Raw genomic sequence first — 22895 nt, forward strand, 5'->3', positions numbered from 1 at the left:
AAAATATCTGGATCCAGAGGCTACCGAGCTGAGGAAATTGTTAATTAGACAATCTATAATTAGGATCTGTCAGACAGCCAATCGGATTTGGAGAGAGGTTTAAAAAAAGAGGAGAAAAATCACATTTTGATTATTAGAGGATGAGTGGCAGATGTGAGACAGATGGTGACATTGTAGCAATTGAATATAATTGACTCAACCCTTCATTTTTTTTTTTTTAGGCCTCTTAGCGGGAGCAGATTACAATAAATCCTCCCCCCCCCCCCCCCCCCCCCCCCCCCCCATAAAAAAACAAACGGATTTTCAGACTGTTGATGTGAAACTTTATTTACAGTATGAGATCAGATGGTTTATTTATTAGCATTTCGTACTTCGTTTAAAAAAAATTTAAAAAAACCATGTCTGTATTTATTTATTTTTGGGGCGTAACGTCGTGAACTTCCCGCTGTGGTTTTGGATTTAAAAGGCAAACTCATTATTTAAAGACGAGGCATAACAAACATAAACATAAGACGGCACGAGGCCCCCTTTGACGGCGCCGCAGTGCTAAACGGCATAAAAACACGACGGCCTCTCGCTCCACTTCTGACTTCTGCCTTCTGACGCACTCTCGAATTGGAGAATCGAGGACAAAGAAAAAAACAAACTAATCTCGACTTGACTAAAACCCTCAGCTGTAGAACTTTGAGGAGAGTTAGTAAACTATTACAGCTCCACGACCCGACGTCTGCAATCGAGCATGGACAGCTGCCACATCTGCAGGAGGAGGGGGGTGGCGGGGGTGGGGGGTGTGAGATGCGTGGCTCGCGATTGGGCCGACCACCCAAAAAAAAACAACTGAAAATTGGGCGCTGTCACTTCCTGGATTCATCCGGCTCGTCGGTCTCCTTCTCCTGCCGCTCGCGCTCTCGTCTCATCTCCTTCAGCTCCTGCCTGTATTTCCGCTCGATGAAGCGCTTCTGATGAGCCATCTGCGGGAAGTTATCTGGGGGGGGAGAGAGAGAGAGAGAGAGAGAGAGAGAGAGAGACAAAGAGGGTGTGAAGAAACAAGGTCAGTCTCCAACTGGGCTCCATATTTAGGGCCTCGAACCGCACGGACGAGCGTCGATCCGCGAGGTCCAACGATTGAACTCCTCGCGTTGCGACCACATCCATAACGACGAGGAACCGACACGGTCGCCTCGTTTTGGTTTTCGGGGCACGGCGGCCGGCGAGAGATCCGAGATTACGAGCGAGCGCTTCTCGGCGAGATGTTCGCCGTCGCAGTCGGATAAGCAAGACGGCCACTGAAAGCGCTGCTTTTCGAAAAAAAGCTCTAAATAGAAAACCCGCCGGTTGCCAGGCCTCATTTAGGGATGCCGAATGCGCCGACTTGTTGACGACCGTCGGCGAGAATGAACGTTGGCGACATCGGCCGTTAGTTTCCAAAAAGGGAGGGGGGGCGGGGAGTTCTGAAGTCTCCATTTTAAATGCCAACTTGGCCACAAAAACTCAAGTTCTGGGCCAACACAAAAAGTGGATGCAGGAAGGTATCCACGGTAACGAGTGAATCTGGCAGGTGAGGGCCGTCAACCGGGAAAAAAGGTGCTCGAAACCTCTTTTGAACTCTCAAACGAGTGATCGAGGCCATAGAAGTGTTTCTAGAGAGAGGTGCTATGTCTTTAACGGAGTCGCCGCAATACTTTCTATATAAAGACAGCCCTGGTGGTCATGGTTGGTACTGCATCTAAAGGCTGTCAAACAATAATTTGCTCCTAAATGTGAAACGAGCCCATTAAAACGCCGACGAGTCCAAAACAAAGGAGGAAGAAAACCATCAAAATACACGTTTGAGAAACTGGAATCAGACAATTATTCTTTTAATCCAAATTGATGCCAATTAATTTTTATAAATCAATGAATCAAATTAGTGTTTTTCTCTCTAATGACCAATTCATCTTCTGATAAGTTCTTTGATTGATCCGTTCATCGTTTATTCTCTGCGATATATATATATATATATATATATATATATATATATATATATATATATATATATATATATATATATATATATATATAAAGTGCCTGTAACAAGTTCTTCTTCTTATCTATCAGATATCCAATTTGCGATGATATCAAACGGGGAAAAGCAGAGAATTTGGGGCTTTTCCACTGGTTTCGCTTGAAATGATGACCAGAATAATTCATCAACTAATCAATCAATGGGTTTCAGCTCGAGTTACAGAACGTCGGATACTTCCCACAACCAATAAAAAGCCACATTTTAATCCTTCGGTGTCAGCGATACCATTTAAACCATCTCATTCAGAGACACGGCAGCACGATTTCAACCCACCGGCCGAGTGTTTTTGTTATTTAGAGCTCAGGTAATTCCCCATTAAGTGTTTACATCACTGGGTCCCTTTTCCAGAGCACACTTTAATTTAAAAACCGGCGGGTTCGTGTCAAACCCGCTGACTGTGCAGTTTTTCCGGTCGCTGACCATCACCGTGCAAACCTCGACAAATAATAAGCCGGTCTGCTCAATAGAAGAGGAGGATGCTCTTCTTCTTCTTCTTCTTGCAATGCTGATTCATCGTCATTATGGCAACGGGGAGGAAAAGTGCAAGAGAACGGCAATACGCTATCCAAAAAGGAATGAAAGAAGGGAAAGAAATCCTGGAGAAAGAACGCGCACACACACACACACACACACACACACACACACACACGAACAAACACACACACAAACAAACACACACACGTGTACACAAACCCTATATTTCAATATGCTTTCGGTGAGCGTTTTGGAGAGAAAACTACATATTGCAGTTAAAATATGGAAACTACCGTCTTTTTCCCCCGGAAGATGACTTGAGAACAACGCAGTCGAGGAGGCGTGGAGAAAAAAATAAATATATATATATATATATATATATATATATATATATATATATATATATATATATATATAAAAAAGGCTTCGGCCATTTACATTGTTTAACATGCGTCACAAAAGGGAGCAGGCGCCCAGTAAAACATGGCCGCTAAAGAATACGCAAGGCTTTTTACCCTTCAGGCTGAGTTGGGCGATGTGGAGAGAAGCACCCCACCCGATCACCCCCCCCGGGGGGGTGTCAGGCCTTCGGGTGGGAGGGGCCTCGGCCTCGCCCACTCAGCAGCTGGATGGTGGACTCTGTAACGACGGATCAGCCCCACAACCCCCTGGAGCTCGGGAACAACCCGACCGGCCAGCGAGCCGGCGGTGGCGTTGATGAGGGGATTTTCCGCGCCGTGCCAAAGGCCACACAAAAAGCTCAAGTCGTGAATGGAGATCCCCCGCACACTGTACTTTACTTTGCCTATATCCACCCAGTGGTTTTATCCGGAGATTAAGGGGTTTAGTGAAAGCTGAGGGGAGAAGAAAAAAGGAGTCCCCCCCCTGCACCCCGCCTTCCAGCGACTATCCAGACCGCCGCTCCTTATTCTCATTCAACAGCTATTGCATTGTTTGAGAAAACAAGCTATTAAAAAACTGTGTGAAGGGGAGTGTGTGGAGTCTTTAAAAACAAGAGACCGAGGAACCCGAGGAACCCGAGGAACCCGAGGAACCCACCTACCTGGCCGCTCTCAGCTCCATTTGTTTGCACTCATCTTCCTCTCCCCGGTCCCCTTGGTTAACGTTTAATGGGCCCGTCAGGTAATGAAATGTAAAAAGAAAAAAAGCCCTGCAGAGGCGCGTTGGAAACCCCGCTGACTGACCTGAAAGGTCACCCTCTATTGAGAGAAGCTACCTGGAAACTCAACTCACTCGCGGAGGAGTTTGCAGCGAACTTTGTTCCCATTTTAGTCTCTCATATCACAATATTGGTGATCTTTAAAAAAAAAAAAAAAAAAGAAAGTGCGCAGCCTCCTCCGCCGACAATTAATTAACTGGGCGTAATTGACAGGGTCACTTCGGGGGGGGGGGGGGGGGAACGAGTGCGCCGAGCTTTAACAAATAGAAAAGTCAAACTAAAAGCCCATTTTAGCGCCGAAAGGAAAGAAGACTTTAAAGAAGCTGATTTTTAAATTAACTGACCTTTAAAAAAAAAGAAAAAGAAAAAGCAGCGCTAATCTAGCCACACGAAACAGCAATTTATGAGGGGGGGGGGGGGGGGTCATTTACTAGCAATGAGCATCTATCAATCATGGTGACAGAGGTGTACACTGGGGAGAGGAAATGGGACGAATTAAGGGAGTGGGGAAGACACGAGAGAGAGAGTGTGCACTGAACTACGCCCCCTGATAAGGAGGGAGGGAGGGAGGGGGGGCTTTACGTGATGCCGCCGCAATGCTAATGTTTCATAAAAACAAAAAACTCGAAATCAACGTTTTGACCCTCGCGCCCTCTACGGGCTCGTTCCCGCTGAGCTCGCCCCCAAGCTAATTAGTTCAGTAAAGAACAAATCGGACATTTGATTAATGGCGCGGTCACGGGGGGGGTGGGAGGGGGGGTCCCAAAAAAGCAGCACTGTAATGCACGATATTATGCATCCGCATGCATATGCATGGAGTATACTGGATATACGAATTGGGAGAAGATGGAAACGGCCTCGCGGATGTGTTTCCCAGAGCCCTATAATTGTATTTGTGTGTGTGTGTGTGTGTGTGTGTGTGTGTGGGGGGGGGGGGGGGGGGGGGGACTTGGCAGCTAATGAGACTTTGAAAATGCCTAAAAAAAGCCACTGTCTATTTTTCCTTTAAGAGGCGGTTGATGACGAGATGAAAAACAGCCGAGGAGCGAAGCAGCACGCACACACACTTTAAATCTGAAGAGGAGCGCCGGGCGAAACGGGCCCCACACACACACACACACACACACACACACACACACACTTTACTTCCCGCGCTCTCTCGGGATGATCGACATGGTTGAGGATGCTCAGCCCCCCCACCCACCCCCGCTCTCCTTTCACTGGTTCTCTCCATCCCTGGCTGGGTCCCCTGCCTGTGCTCTGGGCGAGCACTTCAAACAGCCTAATGTCCTACATGTCGCAGCCAACCGGCTGGTCAGGCCACAGCTCTCTGCCAGCCATCTTGCATACTGTACAGCCAAGGCTAATATTCAACGCTGAGGCAAAGCGTGTGAAAGGCTTAAAGTGTGAATGTGTGTGTGTGTGTGTGTGTGTGTGTGCGCGCGGAAGAGGTTCGCGTTGCCAAACAACTCACATTTCTCGAGCGCATCCATCGCAGCTCCCATTTCCGCCTGTTGGATGCTAGATTAGAGGAGACGGAGAGGGAGACAGAGGAAGAGGGAGAAAAGGTCTTTAGCATATTCAAAATGTCCCTTTTTTGATTTTTTGTCAAAACACACACACACACACACACTATTGAGAGGATTATCAGGAGTGCTTTATATTTGTTTTGAAAGAGCCCTTTTTGCCGAACAATCCCAGGTAGCACGGTGCACACATTTCCAAAAGGTAAGCCTGTTGGCGGCTCGGCGCCGGGCACACTGTTTACGCCGGCATCTCACCGTCCCCTCCACACACACACATACATATACATATATCTGTATGTATATTATGGGCTGCGTGATCATAGCCCGGCAGCGGAGGTGGCTGGGAGCTTAAGTCATGTAAATACAAAAACAGTAAGCTGTCAAAGATCCTGTGGAAGGGACAAAGTTATCGCCAGCTTAAAGCAAGAGGGAGCGCTTTCACATGTGGAGCGTGTGTGTGTGTGTGTGTGTGTGTGTGTGTGTGTGTGATGGATTTACGTTTCATTTCTCGCAGGCTCAGCTGCAGCTTTATTGTCAACCCCTCCAACCCTGAAAAAGGGCCTTGGCGCGGAGATTCACTTTCTTTGCTTTACAAAAGCGCCAGTGTGCGAGCGCACACAAAAGGTGTGCAGTCAAACAGAAAGACACAAACACACACACACACACGGGCAAACACAACGCTGGCCTATTATTGTTGTTGTTATTGTTGTTGTTGCACGCATACAGTGTCACCTGGCCACAGAAGTGATATTTCACCGCGCAATTTACGGGAAATCGATAGCGAATCGATCGGTTTTCATTCTGCATAACGTCCCCCCCCCCCCCCCCCCCCCCCCCCCCCCCCCTCCCCTCCGATAGAATAGGCTAGCGAGAGCTTAATTGCTGTAATAAACACCATCAATATAAATAAAACAACAAGGCACATCCATTATTCTTGAGCCCATTTAAGCAGGCACATTAAACCCCACCCTCTCACTCACCTTGGGCCTTTGCCACAGCCGATTCGCTCCCCTTTGAAGTACACGGCCACGGTGTAGGTGCGGGCGTGCGAGGGCCCGACGGTCTGCAGGGTCCTGCGAATTTCAAACGGAGATGTTATTGGGATGACGCAGGGGAGGAGGAGGAGGAGGGAGGGGTCGAGTTGAGCAATAATAACAACAACAACACCCGGGGGAGAGAAAGAGAGGCACAAGGACACTCGTCCTTCGGAGAAATAACACAACAACAAAAAAGAGGTGAGGGAGAGAGAGAAAAAGTTTTCAATTGGAACAAATATAATTCCTCTCAAGCGGCGGGCTGAGGGGACGGGAATCAGTGGCGTGCTTTGAGAGCATCCGAGGGACATAGAAAAACAACTTTTTTTTTTTTTTTTTTTAAAGCCTCCTCAGCTCCCAACGCCCATCATCTTCAGATGCCGAGATCTCTGTTTGGTTAAAGGAATGTCACGTCGGGAGAGGGATTGAAATCAAAGATTGAACAATAGTCTTTGAGGATGGGGGGGGGGGGGGGGCCTTCGCAGCGCTGGGAGGATGAACAATGACGGAGCTAAAGAGGGACCGACGCGTCGCCCGACTCCTCATTTACAGATGTACTTCATTTACGACGGGGACGGGGGAAATAAATAAATAAACGGAGCTGTCAAGTTGGTTCTGCGGGGAACAGCGAGGACGAGACACCAGACAAAAACTTGGGGCGACGTTTGAAAATGTTAACATTAGTATAAACATCTCATGGCCCGAGCTTTCGCGAGTACACCTAAATTATTCACGGACAATTTACTTATTTCAGGAGAGCGATCCATTTTTAATGCAATGTGGTCACTTATGACGCTTTTATCAATAATTCAGCGGCCATTTTCTCGCTTACAAACCGAAAAGGAAGAGCATCTGCGCGACGTTTTTACGGACAGATCTCAAACGGGGGGGGGGTAAATGCGTTGACCCCCGGAAATTAAAACAACACCCCCCAAAAGAATAAATAGGACGGGAAAAAAAAAGAAAAGGAAAGTTGTCAAGGATGCACAGGGACCGAAGGGCGCGAGGGAGGAGAGGCACCTCAGAGGGTCTGTGCAGATAGTTGCAGGCCGATCTCTCTGCACAATGTAAGAGTGTGTGTGTGTGTGTGTGTGTGTGTGTGTGTGTGTGTGTGTGTGTGTGTGTGTGTGTGTGTCCTGCCCAGACGAGATGTAAAGTAAAGCGATGGTGCTGGGGTTGAGGTGCAAATCTGTCATCAAGCAGACACACTCACCTAGGAACATTGAGCAAAGGGGCTCAATGCATTAACTCCACCCCCCCCCCCCCCCCCCCTCTCTATGTGTCCTTCCCCACCTTCCCTCGGTCATTTAGCCTCTCTCTCTCTCTCTCTCTGACTCACTCTCTCGTCTCACCCTCCGTTTCTCTGCTCCTTGTGCAACAGAAGTGAGACAGAGTCCGTCTGTCAGTGGGCGTCTGGGACTCGGGAGATTCAGCGGTTTTTCGTCCTTTTGACCACAAGGTTGGCGGTTCCATCCCTCGCTCTCTCTCACTCGCTCCCCCGTACGCATAGTCGAAGTGTCCTTGAGCAGGTGTACGAATGTGTGTGTGAGAGAAGGAGAGTAAAATTAAAGTGCTCTGTCCGCTAAAAAGGTTAAAAAAAGAGGCACAACGCAGTCCATTTAAAGACTTGACGCCTTTAAAGGCTATAAAAAGGTCCATGACTCTGGCTTATCGACCGTCGGGTCATCTCTTCAGGGGGTTGCTCAAGAGTCATTCGGCAGCGCCATAAGTCGAACACGACAAACCCCGGCAAGTAAATTGCACTCGAGGCAAAAAGCCTTTCGAATTCTGTCGATGGAATAATAAAACAGAGGAGCTCTGAAAAAGACGTGGAAGATGCTTCAATGTCAGATTGTGGAATTCGCGGTACACACACACAAAAAAAAACGCTCCGTCTATAACCACCCTTGCGCGTCCGGCTTGACCCTCATTTTTTTTTTTTTCCTTTCTCTCTTCTGTCAGAGAAAACACTGTTTGTCAGTTTCCATGGCGACAAACGCAACCCTTCACGACAGCTCTCAGAAAGCATTCTGTCAAATGACACTTGGTCCTTGACCTTTTGTCAAATAAGAGGTCTCTCCGGGCATGTTTATACATCACGACAACAGAGACCTTTACACGGCCATTCACAACGTCTGTGGACCGGCGGAGAGAACAGTCCTGTAAATTATGTCCCTGCCCATTTTCTCTGAATGTGCATCGAGGCCCATGTGACGCCCGACTGGGTCATTCGAAGGGAGGGAGAAGGCCTTTTAGACGCTTTCAATGGCGCACACGTGCATGTTTTTCAAACATATGTATTTTTTAATTCAAATAACATGTAGGATTGGGAGATATGACAATGTGTACTGTTAGACAATATTCATTTGTGAACTGTCTTTAATGTCTATGGGTGTAACAGACCAATGATTACCCCCATAACAAAATATATTTTTTTCTAATTTAAATATATATGTCTACATATCGAGTCAGCTGTACCTGAACACCTCATGTTGAGAGTGCATGAAAAGATGAAATAGTGAAACCGTTCAAATTACGAGCTTAAAGTCACGGATAAAAGTTACAGTAGATACAAGTAATGGATTAACTGTAAATAGTAAAATAGGTAGTGACAAGTAAAGGATTAACTGAGGAAATAGTTAGTTGAAAGTAAAGGTTGGATAGCTAGCTAAAAGTAAAGGTTGAATAGTTGAAATAGTTAGCTAAAAGTAAAGGTTCAATAGTTGAAATAGTTAGCTAAAAGTAAAGGTTCAATAGGTTCAATAGTTGAAATAGTTAGCTAAAAGTAAAGGTTAAATAGTTAGCTAAAAGTAAAGGTTCAATAGTTTAAATAGTTAGCTAAAAGTAAAGGTTGAATAGTTAGCTAAAAGTAAAGGTTCAATAGTTTAAATAGTTAGCTAAAAGTAAAGGTTGAATAGTTAGCTAAAAGTAAAGGTTAAATAGTTAGCTAAAAGTAAAGGTTCAATAGTTTAAATAGTTAGCTAAAAGTAAAGGTTGAATAGTTGAAATAGTTAGCTAAAAGTAAAGGTTCAATAGTTAGCTAAAAGTAAAGGTTGAATAGTTGAAATAGTTAGCTAAAAGTAAAGGTTCAATAGTTAGCTAAAAGTAAAGGTTGAATAGTTGAAATAGTTAGCTAAAAGTAAAGGTTCAATAGTTGAAATAGTTAGCTAAAAGTAAAGGTTGAATAGTTGAAATAGTTAGCTAAAAGTAAAGGTTCAATAGTTGAAATAGTTAGCTAAAAGTAAAGGTTAAATAGTTAGCTAAAAGTAAAGGTTGAATAGTTTAAATAGTTAGCTAAAAGTAAAGGTTCAATAGTTTAAATAGTTAGCTAAAAGTAAAGGTTCAATAGTTAGCTAAAAGTAAAGGTTGAATAGTTTAAATAGTTAGCTAAAAGTAAAGGTTCAATAGTTTAAATAGTTAGCTAAAAGTAAAGGTTAAATAGTTAGCTAAAAGTAAAGGTTCAATAGTTAGCTAAAAGTAAAGGTTCAATAGTTGAAATAGTTAGCTAAAAGTAAAGGTTGAATAGTTTAAATAGTTAGCTAAAAGTAAAGGTGCAATAGTTAGTTAAAAGTAAAGGTTCAATAGTTGAAATAGTTAGCTAAAAGTAAAGGTTCAATAGTTAGCTAAAAGTAAAGGTTCAATAGTTAGCTAAAAGTAAAGGTTCAATAGTTGAAATAGTTAGCTAAAAGTAAAGGTTCAATAGTTGAAATAGTTAGCTAAAAGTAAAGGTTCAATAGGTTCAATAGTTGAAATAGTTAGCTAAAAGTAAAGGTTAAATAGTTAGCTAAAAGTAAAGGTTGAATAGTTTAAATAGTTAGCTAAAAGTAAAGGTTAAATAGTTAGCTAAAAGTAAAGGTTAAATAGTTAGCTAAAAGTAAAGGTTAAATAGTTAGCTAAAAGTAAAGGTTAAATAGTTAGCTAAAAGTAAAGGTTCAATAGTTGAAATAGTTTTTACAAGTAAAGGATTCATAGTTAGCTATGATTAATTGATTAATGGCGTTGATAAAGGATTTCAGAAATTCAAGTACACAATTTGAATTTATCCAACAAGGAAGTGGGGGAACAAAAAGGTTTGAAACCACTTAATTATCCATATTGTCTACTTCATATATTAAGTACTTCTAGATCCATCCACCAAGCAAGATCATCAAATAAAAACCTCACTTCCAGAAAGGAAGATATACTGTAACTCTAAACAGAACTCGCAGTATAAGACTCGGCAGATAAAAGTGTTGTTGTCAGCGCCAGCTTCAAATAGCTCTTACTTGTACAGCGGGATGTCGGGCTCCTTGCCCTCCGTCCTCAGGGTCAAACAGCACTGCTGCAGCTGAGACTTGGGGTCGTTCCAGTCCTGGTTCAGGATGAACTCCTAACGACGCGGAGACCAAAAACAGAACACGCACACGTCACCAAACTTATTCTTTATTCTTTTTGTGCAAAACTTCTGTCAAAGAATCACAAACGCAAGAAATAACAACAACAAAAATAAAAATAAATCAGCCCCAGCTCTCTCTCTCGGCCGCTCATGCTTTTATTTCATTTTTGCCATGACCTCCCCCCCCCCCCTCCCCTCCCTCCCCTCCTTTTGCACTCACTTATTTGCTCTCTCTCTCTCCCTGACTGGCTCTCCATCTGTGTCTTCGCGGTGAGCACAAATCAAAGGCTACTTAAGACAAAAGCCAATCCCCGGCCAGAGATAAAAGAGCGTCTGGGATTCTCCCAGGTGTGCAGCCCTGATACATTTCTCTTATCCAAGGGGGACTTCTAAAAGCCCTTCCATTAACGGGGAGGGCCCGTCTCGTCATAAAAATGGCAGACTTTGAATCCAGAACTGTCTGCTCCTATTAATTTTCTACAAAGAGTGCTTCTGCTTCTGCTGCTTGCGCTCTCCCACTCTTTCGCTTTCCCTCCTTCCCACTTTTCCTCTCTCTGGGGGGGGGGGGGGGGGGGGGGTTGGGCTTCTACTACCCCTTTAGCCTAAAGCAGAAGGCATTAGACTGTTTTTTTTTAAAAAAGAGCTAGCTATGCGCTACGCCGTTTTTATTTCGCGAGGACAAAACAGGGAACGAAACACAAGGAAAGCAGCATTTACGTCCCCGGGTTTTTTTTTTTTTTCTCGCCCCTATATTCCCATCCAAATTGGATGAAGCGGCGCCGTGGTTTTCCAGAAGGCTTGTGTAAGGAGACACGCTGGCTGTTTTTTTTTTTGGTGCAACTTTTCTCTTGGAAGTGGAAATGAGGTGCTCTCTCTCTCTCTCTTTCGCAGCGACCGTGACGCAAAGCTCAGCTCCTTCCAGAGACGGGGATTTCTCCCCGGAGAGGCACACCAAGACAGCAATTAGCATGGCGTATCAGACCAATGCAGCGGCTTCACAGGGAAGAGGTCCGCGCTGTGTGTTGGGTACTCGCACGCCAGCGCGCATGCCCAGTTCAGTTATGGCATACTGTGTGATGGTTTGTGCCTTCTTTCTTAGAGCTACTCTATCTATATTCGGACGATTCGAGAACAAAGCGATTCCCCTCCCCTTTTTTTTTCGTCCGTCACTCACATCCGTGCCGCGGGAGAAGTTTTGCTCCATTTATCCGACGCCTGAGAACCCTCGGCCATCGCCGATTCTCGACACCAATAGCGAGAGGCTGACGACAGCTCTCGCGATTCCCATTAGGAGGTCACTAAAATAGCGATCAAAGGCGCCGTCGGCGAGAGCCATTCAACAGCCCGCGGGGGCCTCGCGTCGATGCCGCCGCCATTAGGGCGCAGCCATTAGCTCCCTCCTAATCATCTTCCCCCGGTTTCTTTTCTCTCTCTCTCTCTCTCTCTCCGAAGGGTGCCCGACTGGGCGGCTCATTGATCGGGTGCGAGCGGCGAGCGAACTATCAATAGGGGCCTCACCTTCAGCCGGGGAAAAAAGCAGACGTTCATGAAGGTGTGCACGTACTCCAGGTCTTTGTCAATGTAGAGAGCGGCGATGAAAGCTGCAGACGGGGGGGGGGGGAATAAAGACAGCAATTAGAAACAAAAAAGAAGCAATGAAGGATGGGTTGATGCGTGGCGTTTTCTTCTGCTCTGCTTAACAAGTTGAAACTATAACAAAGACCAGAGGCTCAGCGGTGGCCGTCCAGGTGCATGGGATGTTAATGTAAACAATTTTGAAAAGATGGCTCTCGAGTTTTCCTGCTTTTTTCTCCATTTCTCCAGGAAATTGCTACAGCGAAGGCCACACAGAGTTCACAGAAACATCTACACAATATATATATATATATATAAGATAAAACTGCATGTCCGGCTGAATTGAGAGCAACCGGCTGACAAAGTGAACTGGGAAAGAAAAGAAGAAGAAGAAGAAAAAAAAAAGATTGGAAATGTAAGCAGTGGGTGGCCGGGTGTCGTCTTTGTTTTCCTCCTCCATTGGCTGCCGGCGCCGTCCAACTCATCTCCGAGAAGAATAATAGGTAATATTCCGGGAGGCCAGCGAGGGTCCGCCGTAGCTGCAGGGGACGACTCTTCATATGCACTCATTTCCCACCGCTGACCCCCCGCGCCGCCACCACCCCGTATCCCCGTGTCATCAAGTCTGCCCAGGACTCCAACTTTGAAAAAGATCATTTGAAAGGCAAATGATATGAAGCACTTCAAGCCTGCATATCAAGGGGCCCCCTCACACACACACACACACACACACACACACACACACACACACACACACACACACACACACACACACACACACACACACACACACACACACACACACACACACACACACACACACACACACACACCTATCTTGGATGTATTGCAGTCCCTGTCGCTGCTAGCGCTCTTTGTTGGCCTAATGAGGACTGCAGTGTGTCTCAATCCCATCCGCCCAAAAAACTCCCTTTAGCATTGTGGTTTTAAAAGTTTAACCCCTCCCCCCCCCCCCCAATAGATTAAATGAAAAAAAATTATATAATTTTGTCTCCAATTACGTTTGTTTGATTTTTATTAATAAAAATAAATATATATATAAATAAATATAAATAAATATATAAATTTATATAAAAGAGAATAAGCAGGTATCTGTCCAATCTTTTCATCCCCTCCTGAATGTGTGGCTCACCTGCATGTTATTATAAGTACACATGACAATAATGCAATGTTATTGCAATGAGTGATGTAAATAAACACTGCTTTGACTTTCTACCTTTCATTCCGCCAAAATAGGAAATTGCCTCTGTGCAGCTAGGACCACGGCTCCCAGTTTAAAAACACGTCTAACACTCATTATAACGTACGATAGTATTTGAAATATGAGCATCGAGTGCTACCTACTCACTGCCATTGCCCTGCAGCGCACTCAAGTCTTGATTTTATTGTTATTAATTTCCTTTTTTTCCTCTCCCGCCACTTAGCATATAAAGAGGAGTGAGGCCGGTGATGAACCTACTGTGTCTTTCGGTTTAATTTTTACTCCCCCACGCATTAGCTATGACACTCTCTGACGCTCTAAATTGGTGTAACATCTTGAAAGCCAGACGCTAAATCTCCCGAAGCCAGGCCGGATGAAACGACCACCGGACAACACCAAACGGTTTTTTTTGTCTCCTCCACCTGCCAAATGTCTTTCCCAGGCCATTTATTTTACTAAAGCATATTTCAGTTTATGGCTCATTCTGCTCAGAAAATATTTCAAGGTGGTCGAGCACCAGGAGCAGCAGTATTAGTTGTGGCAGCTTTAGCCGAGGGGGGAATACAAAATAAATAAAAAATAGATAGAAAGGAAGACAAAATCATCACTAACTGCTCCAGTCATACTAAAGCACATCGGGAGCATCTTCCAGAGGCTTCAGCCGAGAGAAGGGATTTGACATCTAACACAAAGGGAACAAAGAAATCAATAAACGGTACTTCGTGCTGCCATTTTAAACTGCGCAGAGAGACACAAATAATAAATAAAAAAAAAGGTTGACTAGGGAAGGGGGGGTTTGATAAGGGTCCGTACGGATTTTTCTCTCTGCAAAACCGAATTTAAAAAGAGACGTGAACATACACTCCAGCAGGTCGGCGAGCGTCTTGGTGCGCAGGGCGACGGGCCGCTTGGTTTTGTCGTTGGTGATGGCGAAATCCTGCATGCCCAACTCCTCCGCCACTTTGGCCTGCGTGCGGTTGTTCACCAGCGAGCTGCGCAGGAGCTGCGGGACGAGAAGGTAAAAAAAATAAATAAAAAATAAACAAAATATTTCCATGTTTACCCTGGAGGTACTCTCAAAAACAACCGCACGCGGAAATAAAACGGTAAGTACGGCAAAAAAAAAAAACACACATGGAATAATTCATCGGTGACAGAAGAAAAAAAAAAAAAAAAAACGGTAAAATGCGGAAGTAAATGTTTCAGGGAGATCGCCCGTCGCCCTTTTGAATATTGCATTCGACATGTTACGACTTGGCTGAGGTACATTTACAGTTTCTAAAAGGAAACAAGAAAAAACACGTTAAATATAGCCGGCACGATGTGGGAGAAAGCAAAAAGAATGCAATATGACTGTCTGGATCTGTCCTGCTGCGATGTGCCCTTCTTAACAGTAGATACACACACACACACACACACACACACACACACACACACTAGTTGAATAAGCACTTTTCTCCCCGATTTGAAATCCATTTCAGTCGTACCCCATCTTGACTCCTGGGCATATAGGCGTCGCTTCAGCTTTCAGTCTTTTTTTTTTTTTTTTTTTTTCTTCCACTGGAAGCTTTTAAACAAAATGACGTCACGGGCCTCTCCGTCTAGAAGGAGTGAAAGGCGAACAGATGCCTAACCAGAGGAGGGTTCTCGTTCTGGTTTAGCCCAGTTCAATCCCTCTCCCCCCCCCCCCCCCGCCTCGAGTGCTCCGTCTTCTGAAGAGAAGTGCTGATGTCGGGATGAAAAGGGGGAGCTGTAATGCCGTCTGACGCTGTCAGAAAAAGGACTTGCATGTTCAAAGTGTGATCGTTCTGCTTTGTACCTGTGTTACAAGCCGTGGAAGGGTTCACACACACACACACACACACATTTATTTATTTATTTATTTTCTTGACAGCTCGACGTCGACAAAGACGCGCTACTGAAAACCACCGAGCAATTTTGTCTCATGGAAATACCCATCAGAAGGAGTACAGCGAACATGCAGGCGCAGTGTGGGGGCGAGGAGGGGAAGGGAGTTATTTTGTGGAAAACAGACGAGGGAGGAAAGGGGGCGAGTACCTGGCTGGCACTCGGAGATTCAAAAGATTGACAGGAAGGAGGGAAGGAAGGAAGGAAGGAAGGAAGGAAGGAAGGGAAGAACAAAAGCACAGCTGTGACTTCATTCCAGGTAACGGAGGTGTAAGAAGAAGGTTTTTTTTGAGCCGCTTCACACAGAACGCAGGTGTAAAGATGCAGATGTAGATGGGAGAGGAGCTTGTACCGTGTGTGTGTGTGTGTGTGTGTGTTTGAAGCGATGTGCCACGCTTACCGTTAGATGTCCTTCGTGGTGGTCGGGGAAGTGGATGAAGAGGTACTCTGTGGCCACCAGCTGCATGATCGAGTCTCCCAGGAACTCCATCCTCTGGTTGTGGCCCCTGGACGAGACGAGAGGGAGCGAGGATGGAGGGAGCGAGGGAAGGAGACAAATAAACACATCGGTTAGAAAAGGGATATTGGGGGAGTGATACGTGGCGCTCGCCCTGCCCTCCCTGCTCACCCCTCTTATGTGGCGTTATACAGCCACTCAGTGTGGCATGAAAAGGCTCTACCGGGCTTTTTGACTTTCTTAGCGGTGAAGTCGGCTATGAAGAAGAAGAAGAAGAAGAAGAAGAAGAAGAAGAAGAAGCAGCCGCCGCCTCTGGTACACCTGCAGGAGTTGTGCCTGTCATAAAAGCAGCAATTGTGCACACAACTTTCAGCCTTCTAACTATTCCACGTAAAAAAATAAAGTTAAAAAAAAGGCGCGAGCGCTGTGATACTGTACATCAGCTCTCTGCCTTTCTACCCATCACTGAGAGGCAGCTCATTAATTAAACAGAAGCATAGATTAGCATTGCAGATGTGGGGCTGGTGCTGTGCCAGGCAGGCAGGAAGCATTGGGTGGGGGGCGGGGGGGGGAGAGTATATTTACCTCCCTACAAGCAGGGTGGTATATATATATATATATATATATATATATCTCTCAGCACACATATCCATCTATATATATATATATATATGAGCTCCTCGCAGGAGGGGAATGTTGGAAGATGAGAGAGAAAGATGCAGAGGTAGAAGACGAGGAGGAGGAGGCCGACATCAAAGAGGAATAAAAGGTCAAAGTTTATTGTCCGATTTCTGAGGCACAGAGATCTGAGCCGAAGGCCTGAAACAGCAGCACCTTTAGCAGCGCTGCAACTGTAACTGTATGTATATTATCTTATTGTTTACGCAAAGAAAACTTTTTTTTTTTTAACTCTCGATGGACCGTGGCGTCTCGAAAAGGGGGAGGGGAGAGAGCCGGCCGGTTGCGTAATAGGAAAGTGTGTTTTTGAGCTGGCATGATGATGATGATGATGAGGAGGAGGAGGAGGGGTGGTGGCCAGCTGGAGGCAGAGAGATCTCCCCATTCCTGCTGCTCTTCAGTACTGTACATGTGTGGCAACAGGTTCTTTCTCTTCCTCTCAAGATCCATAGCAGGAGGGGGAATAGTGGAGAGACGAAAGGTAAGGAGAGGAGAAGAGATAGATTTGGGGGGGGGGTCAAAGAGGAATGCGTCGCAGTGTGAGGCGGCACAAAGAGCCATCCCTTATTCACTTCAACAGCGGAGGCACAATGCTCCAGTAAGGCGGGGGAAATTGAAGTAAAGTGTGCAGCCGAGGTCTTTATTCGCCTTTGACTTTGATCTAAAATACCTTTAACGGTCGCTCTGAGAGGGCGGCGGGCCTCACTCCACCTTTTTAACTATTCCCCCCCCCCCTCTCTCTCTTCTCTCGGCTCTGAGGGAAACGAGGGTGTTTTTTTTTGTTTTGTTTCATACGCTTGTGGAAGGTTCAAATGTGTAATCTGCAGCAACTGTGGGACATTCGGGGTCATTCTATTGGGGCTTAAAAAAAACAAAAAAAGGCAACAGGGGAAAGAAAAGAGATAAAATACATCGAAAGATCAACTTCAAAATGGCACTTCAATGTAATGAAATCTCACGAGCCTCTTTTGACCAAAAAAAAATAAACGGTGTGTTTTCTCTGCAGAGGACCGACGTCTCCTCGGCTCTAAAGTCACGGCACCGATGGGAGACACATTTTTAAAGACAAGCCATTTAACGGACTCACGAAATCTTAAGGTCAAATCTTTTCTTTCAAATTAGATGAAATGTGTTCACATCGTTTTTCATTGTAATAGCACAACTGTCAATTGAGAAGGCTTCGTAGAAGCTTTCTTGTTTAAATACTGTAAAGTAAAACGATCCATCTACCCAACGGGAATTCATCATCACCATCAAACATTATTTTCCACCTGAAACTGGTCGCAGATAATGTGAAACGGTCTGCAATCATGTTTGATAATAAAGCAGCAACAATCTTTATGTAATTGTGGGAGAAAAAACACAATATACCAGAAACGGTTCTGCCGAGTGAAGCCTCTGGTTGTATAGAAGTCCATGCTTCATGTGTTAAAGCTGCATTCTCTCTCCTGACCACCAGAGGGCGACTCCTCTGGTTGTATAGAAGTCTATGCTTCATGTGTTAAAGCTGCATTCTCTCTCCTGACCACCAGGGGGTCGACTCCTCTGCTTGTATAGAAGTCTATGCTTCATGTGTTAAAGCTGCATTCTCTCTCCTGACCACCAGGGGGCGACTCCTCTGGTTGTATAGAAGTCTATGCTTCATGTGTTAAAGCTGCATTCTCTCTCCTGACCACCAGGGGGCGACTCCTCTGGTTGTATAGAAGTCTATGCTTCATGTGTTAAAGCTGCATTCTCTCTCCTGACCACCAGGGGGCGACTCCTCTGGTTGTATAGAAGTCTATATAAATGACTCTACTTCTCTTGATTTATTCCCTCAGTAAACATCGATCTCTAGTTTCAACCATGGGTATCTTTAGGGCGGGGCTACAAGGTGATTGACAGATCGACACCAGAGCCCTATACGGCGTCTCTAGGTCGCTCCTCCGCATCCAAAATATGGCACCATATGTCCATTGGTTGCAAAAAAAACCGAAACAACAACAACAACATGGCAACGGCCGTAATCCAAGTTCGAACCATCGGTTCACAAACCAACAGTTGTGACCTCCAGACGACTGCGTCCTCTTCTTATATTCAGTTTATGGGCAAAATATATCAACACGTGTGCACATGTTTCAAAGAGCGACTCTCAAAGCTGCACAGCAACACACACTTTCATTTCACAGATAGCCAACTTGAAATGGGATGGATCTCCCCCCCCCCCCCTCCTCTACCACTGGTGAAATTCTTGCAACACCCTGCTCCTCCGCTGTGAGAGGAGATAGGAAGCTCAGCACCCCCCGGGGCCCCCGGCTCTCCATTCCTGCAGTCTGATGGTCGCCTCCGGTCTCCACCGCCTCTAAACAGGGTCAACACGCTGCCCTCGCTTTCCTTCCGGGTCGCTCCGTCCTCTATATTTGCGCATGAAGGGGAAGGCCAACCCCGGGTCCTGTCTCCCTCAATCTGCTGCCTACCTTGTTGCCTTGACCTGCCCCCCCCCCCCCCCCCCCGCTACGTGACCTCGTTCTCCCGTCCGCACGCGACCTAGTTTCGGTTCAGCGTTTCGTTGCTCGGCTCTATTTAGGTCGACCTGCCTTTGGCCGGGGCACAAAACGAGCTAATGAACATGGGGCGACTGAAAATATACTAATTATTTCGGGGTTTTTTTGGCTCCAGGAAGAAAAAAAAAAGGTAAAAGATTTTTATTTTATTTTCCCATCTTGTGAGTAAAAAAAAAAAAAGGTTACGAGTCAGAATGAAAACATCAACCGCGAGTTGGAAAGTCGTCAACGGGGAAAAGCTCGGCGGGAGACGGACTTCTGGACCTCAAATCGACTTTGCTGACCGTGAGCGCGGAGAGATTTGACATCTAAGTGATGGATTAGAACGGCAGTGTGCTGTACGCGTGGGATGTGTGTGTGTGTGTGTGTGTGTGTGTGTGTGTGATGTCTTTGTGGTGAAACCTAGGCAAGCAATTGCAGAGCGCGGCCGGCCAATGAGACATCAGAGGTGTGCTTGCCGAGGCTGATTTACTTCAGCTGTCAAACTCCCCATTGTGCTGCGTTGTAAAGCGCGGAGGGGAGGCCGGCTTCCGTCGCTTACTCACAATCTGAAACACCTCGGATTGGAGTGAGAGGTCTCATTAAATACAATTATTTATTTTTTTTGCAGTATTTCAGCCGCGGCGGCTACACAATGACGACGTGTTTTGTAACGAGCCGGGCCGGGTCGTCCAATCAATTTCAAGACGTCTCTTAACTTCGCTGGCTATTGAACAAATGTCAAGGTTGAGAAGGGAAGCAGCAGAAGAAGAAAAAACATTTCCAATGTCGGTGTGCGGCATCTCGGTGAAACGTTGCAATTAACAGAGAAAAACAACCCCCCCCCCTCCCGAGCCTCCAAATAAAAAATAACATACAAGTTTACTGCAGTAGTACATGTGAAGTACATTTAAATAATTGGAGTGAGAGTCCAGTAATCCACAAGGTGGACTGAAGCTTTAAAAAGTGTAAAATGTGGCTGCAATGAATGAGAAAGAGACATTTTAGTTTTCCTTTTTTTAACTTCTAAACCCCATTTCCCATGATGCACTGAGGTCACGGCCTCCCAGGTAGAAGCAGACCACCGATACCACCCCCCCTCCCCACCTCCTTCCTCTCCCGTGAAGCCCTCGGATTAGGAACTGAGGCCCGTCTTTCACCGAGGTGCTTTGAACGTGACGTTCAAGACATCGCTTTTATTATACGGGCGGTCCGCGGGCGACTGCAAGGAGATGTGCGCGCGGCAGGGGGGCAAATATAATGATGATGATGATGTAGGAGGAGGAGGAGGAGGAGGTGGAGGCCGCCGCGTTCGCGACAGACTTCAAATTTTAAAATGCTCGACGTATGATGAAGCTCCCCGCATCTCCGATCGCATTATATATTATAATGCATCATGCCTCATCAGCTTCTGAAGGGAACAAACAGAGTCGGGGGCTACTTCTGCAGCACCCTCGCAAATTAAATCCGGCCCGACTCTCTGTGCCTCACTTTGCATTTTAATTGGCCGTAACTCCATTACACACACACACACACACACATATATAAAACAGCGAGCGTACTCACAGGGTGAGGTGGTTGAAGCCCACGGTCCTCAAGGTGAAGGCTCTGGCCAGAAGACGCACATGTGTGAACAGAGTCCCGATGGAGTCCTCGAAGCCGGTCAGCTTCTGGAGGACGGGAGACGTCTCGATGAGCTGCCGGTCCGTCTGAGGCTCCTGGACCTTTGGACGAGGAGACAAGTGAGGTCGGATTAGCGCCTCCACCGACCGGTTTACGATCACTTCGTCCTCTTAGACGTTCAAGATATTAGCATTTGGATCCTGGGGTTAGGAGGTCACAGAGATCTTTGGACCACTTAAATCTGATTGGTTCATCCTTGAATCCAGGTGGACGTTTGCGCCATAATGGAAGAAAGTCCTTGAAAAAGGCCTTCCTGAGACATCAGTGACAGTGACCCTTGAACCACTTAAATCTCAGGTCCTTCCTGATGTATATTGCGTTCACGAGAATGGACCGTGTGTGTACGACGAACAGGCGTAAAAAGAAAGCCGATCGCCTGAATGCTGCGCGTCAAAATGATATTCATAAGGTTATAAAATAACTTACTGAGCGAGTATACACTCGGCTAAAAAATTCTCAAAAAAGGTCAGACAATTGTATTTCTCCAGGACCTTACAGCAATTTAAATGATTTATTTATTTTTTGCCCAGAGTTTGTTTGCAAGAGGTCTCACAGCTGTTATGACATGTAACGCGGTGAGACACACGGGGAAAGGAGCCGGGCATGGAGGACTATATTGGCCAGAGAAAGACGTTTTTTTTAAAAATATTTGCCAACTTGTGAATTATTGTTTCGACCTTTTTTTTTTCGTGTGTTTTTTCTTCTTCTTCTCTTCATGTTTCTCAGCACGTCTTCGCAAGCACGGTGCAGTGAGAACATAATCCAAACTTAAAATGTCGACAACCATTATACCGTTATAATACCCTGATAATCATCTAAATATCATGAAAATAAATCATGTCTATCGCATCTCTTTTAAGAAAACATTATTTGTAGTGAAAATCAGTCAAACGATCTTAAATGAGGTAATCATGAGGTCCACCTGCATATGTTTTATGTTTTATATATATATATATATATATATATATATATATATATATATATCGTGAGCAACATTGGCTGTTTTTTAATGCGTGTAGAAAACAGCATCATCTGCATACATTTGCAGTTCTAGATCATGACTGTTGAGGGAGCTCATAAATATATTGTGGAGAGATGAGATAATAGTTTGTTTTTTTATGCATTATTTGTGATATATATATAAATACATAAAAATTCAAATATATATATATATTTATTTATATATATTTATTTTTATATATATTTATACATGTGTGTGTATAAATATATATATAAAAACATATTTATATATATATATATAAATAAATAAATATATATATATAAATATATACATATGAATGCAGTTAAGTCTGTAATATAACACTCGTAGTCTCAATGTCTGATACTTTACTGAAGGAGCTGTTTCTATATTTTTGCAAGTATATGTATTAATCCACGACAAACAAAAGAAGAAACCGAGCAAATATGTATCCAGCAGAAAACCAGCGTGACCACTTCAGGGACCCTTGAATAAGAAGCTGTGCACATACTGCACGAATCCCTTCAATGGGATGAACCTGGACTGCAGCGCATGCCGCTCCAGGGCCTGTTTAGAGTGCATGTTTTTACTCCGCCTAAGAAAAACAACCTCAGAATGATGCGCGGCAGATGGAATCTCTTAGTCATTAAGTTGTAAGTCAAACAGCTCGCTTCCCCCCCCCCCCCTTCCCCTCGAAATCTGATGATTCAAACGGTCAATTAATATCTCTGGTGACTCAGTCGTACTGTAAGCCGGGTTTGGTGTAAAGCCGGCCGCATCGCAGACTCCCGGAGGCCCCCACGTGACGATGATGAGTCTTGAAAGAATCTGGTTGTTGTTGTTGTTTTTTTTACCCCCCTTTAGGTCACGTCTTTAACGTTAGCGTCACGGCTCGGCGAGTTAAGGAGGTAGACGGCTTCGGCAAAAGAAAAAGAAAATACATAAAATAAAATGACGCTCGCCTTTGAATGCTCCCGCGCTCGCTCACGTCTGCGCTCATTAGCCAAAGAAATGAGACGCCGTTAGAATATGTGCATGCGCGTGTTTTGTTGAATCAAGAGATATTCCTTATGGGCGCATTAATTAAAAACTGCTAGACGCAGCTAATTGACCTCTGCGTGGAACAACTGTAAGCTGGACCAAAAGACATGAAACAGAGACATCGACCCACAGATTCACGTGGACTAAAAATATATATATATATATATATATATATA

General features: G+C 45.2%; 1 protein-coding gene across 1 annotated transcript in view; it reads right to left on the reverse strand.

The window, feature by feature from the left end:
* Nucleotides 1–304: 304 nt before the first annotated feature.
* Nucleotides 305–22895, reverse strand: part of drosha (drosha ribonuclease III) — a 74614-nt gene continuing 52023 nt past the window's right edge. The window contains exons 25-32 of the mRNA XM_034560204.1: nucleotides 20583–20740; nucleotides 15760–15865; nucleotides 14313–14454; nucleotides 12173–12255; nucleotides 10545–10648; nucleotides 6226–6318; nucleotides 5194–5240; nucleotides 305–985 (exon numbers count right to left, since the gene is read on the reverse strand). Coding sequence (XP_034416095.1) covers nucleotides 855–985; nucleotides 5194–5240; nucleotides 6226–6318; nucleotides 10545–10648; nucleotides 12173–12255; nucleotides 14313–14454; nucleotides 15760–15865; nucleotides 20583–20740 — 864 coding nt within the window. The 3' untranslated portion in view covers nucleotides 305–854. The remainder of the gene's footprint in view (nucleotides 986–5193; nucleotides 5241–6225; nucleotides 6319–10544; nucleotides 10649–12172; nucleotides 12256–14312; nucleotides 14455–15759; nucleotides 15866–20582; nucleotides 20741–22895) is intronic.

The sequence above is a fragment of the Cyclopterus lumpus genome, chromosome 20, assembly GCF_009769545.1.
Source record: "Cyclopterus lumpus isolate fCycLum1 chromosome 20, fCycLum1.pri, whole genome shotgun sequence".
NCBI classification, from domain to species: Eukaryota; Metazoa; Chordata; class Actinopteri; order Perciformes; family Cyclopteridae; genus Cyclopterus; species Cyclopterus lumpus.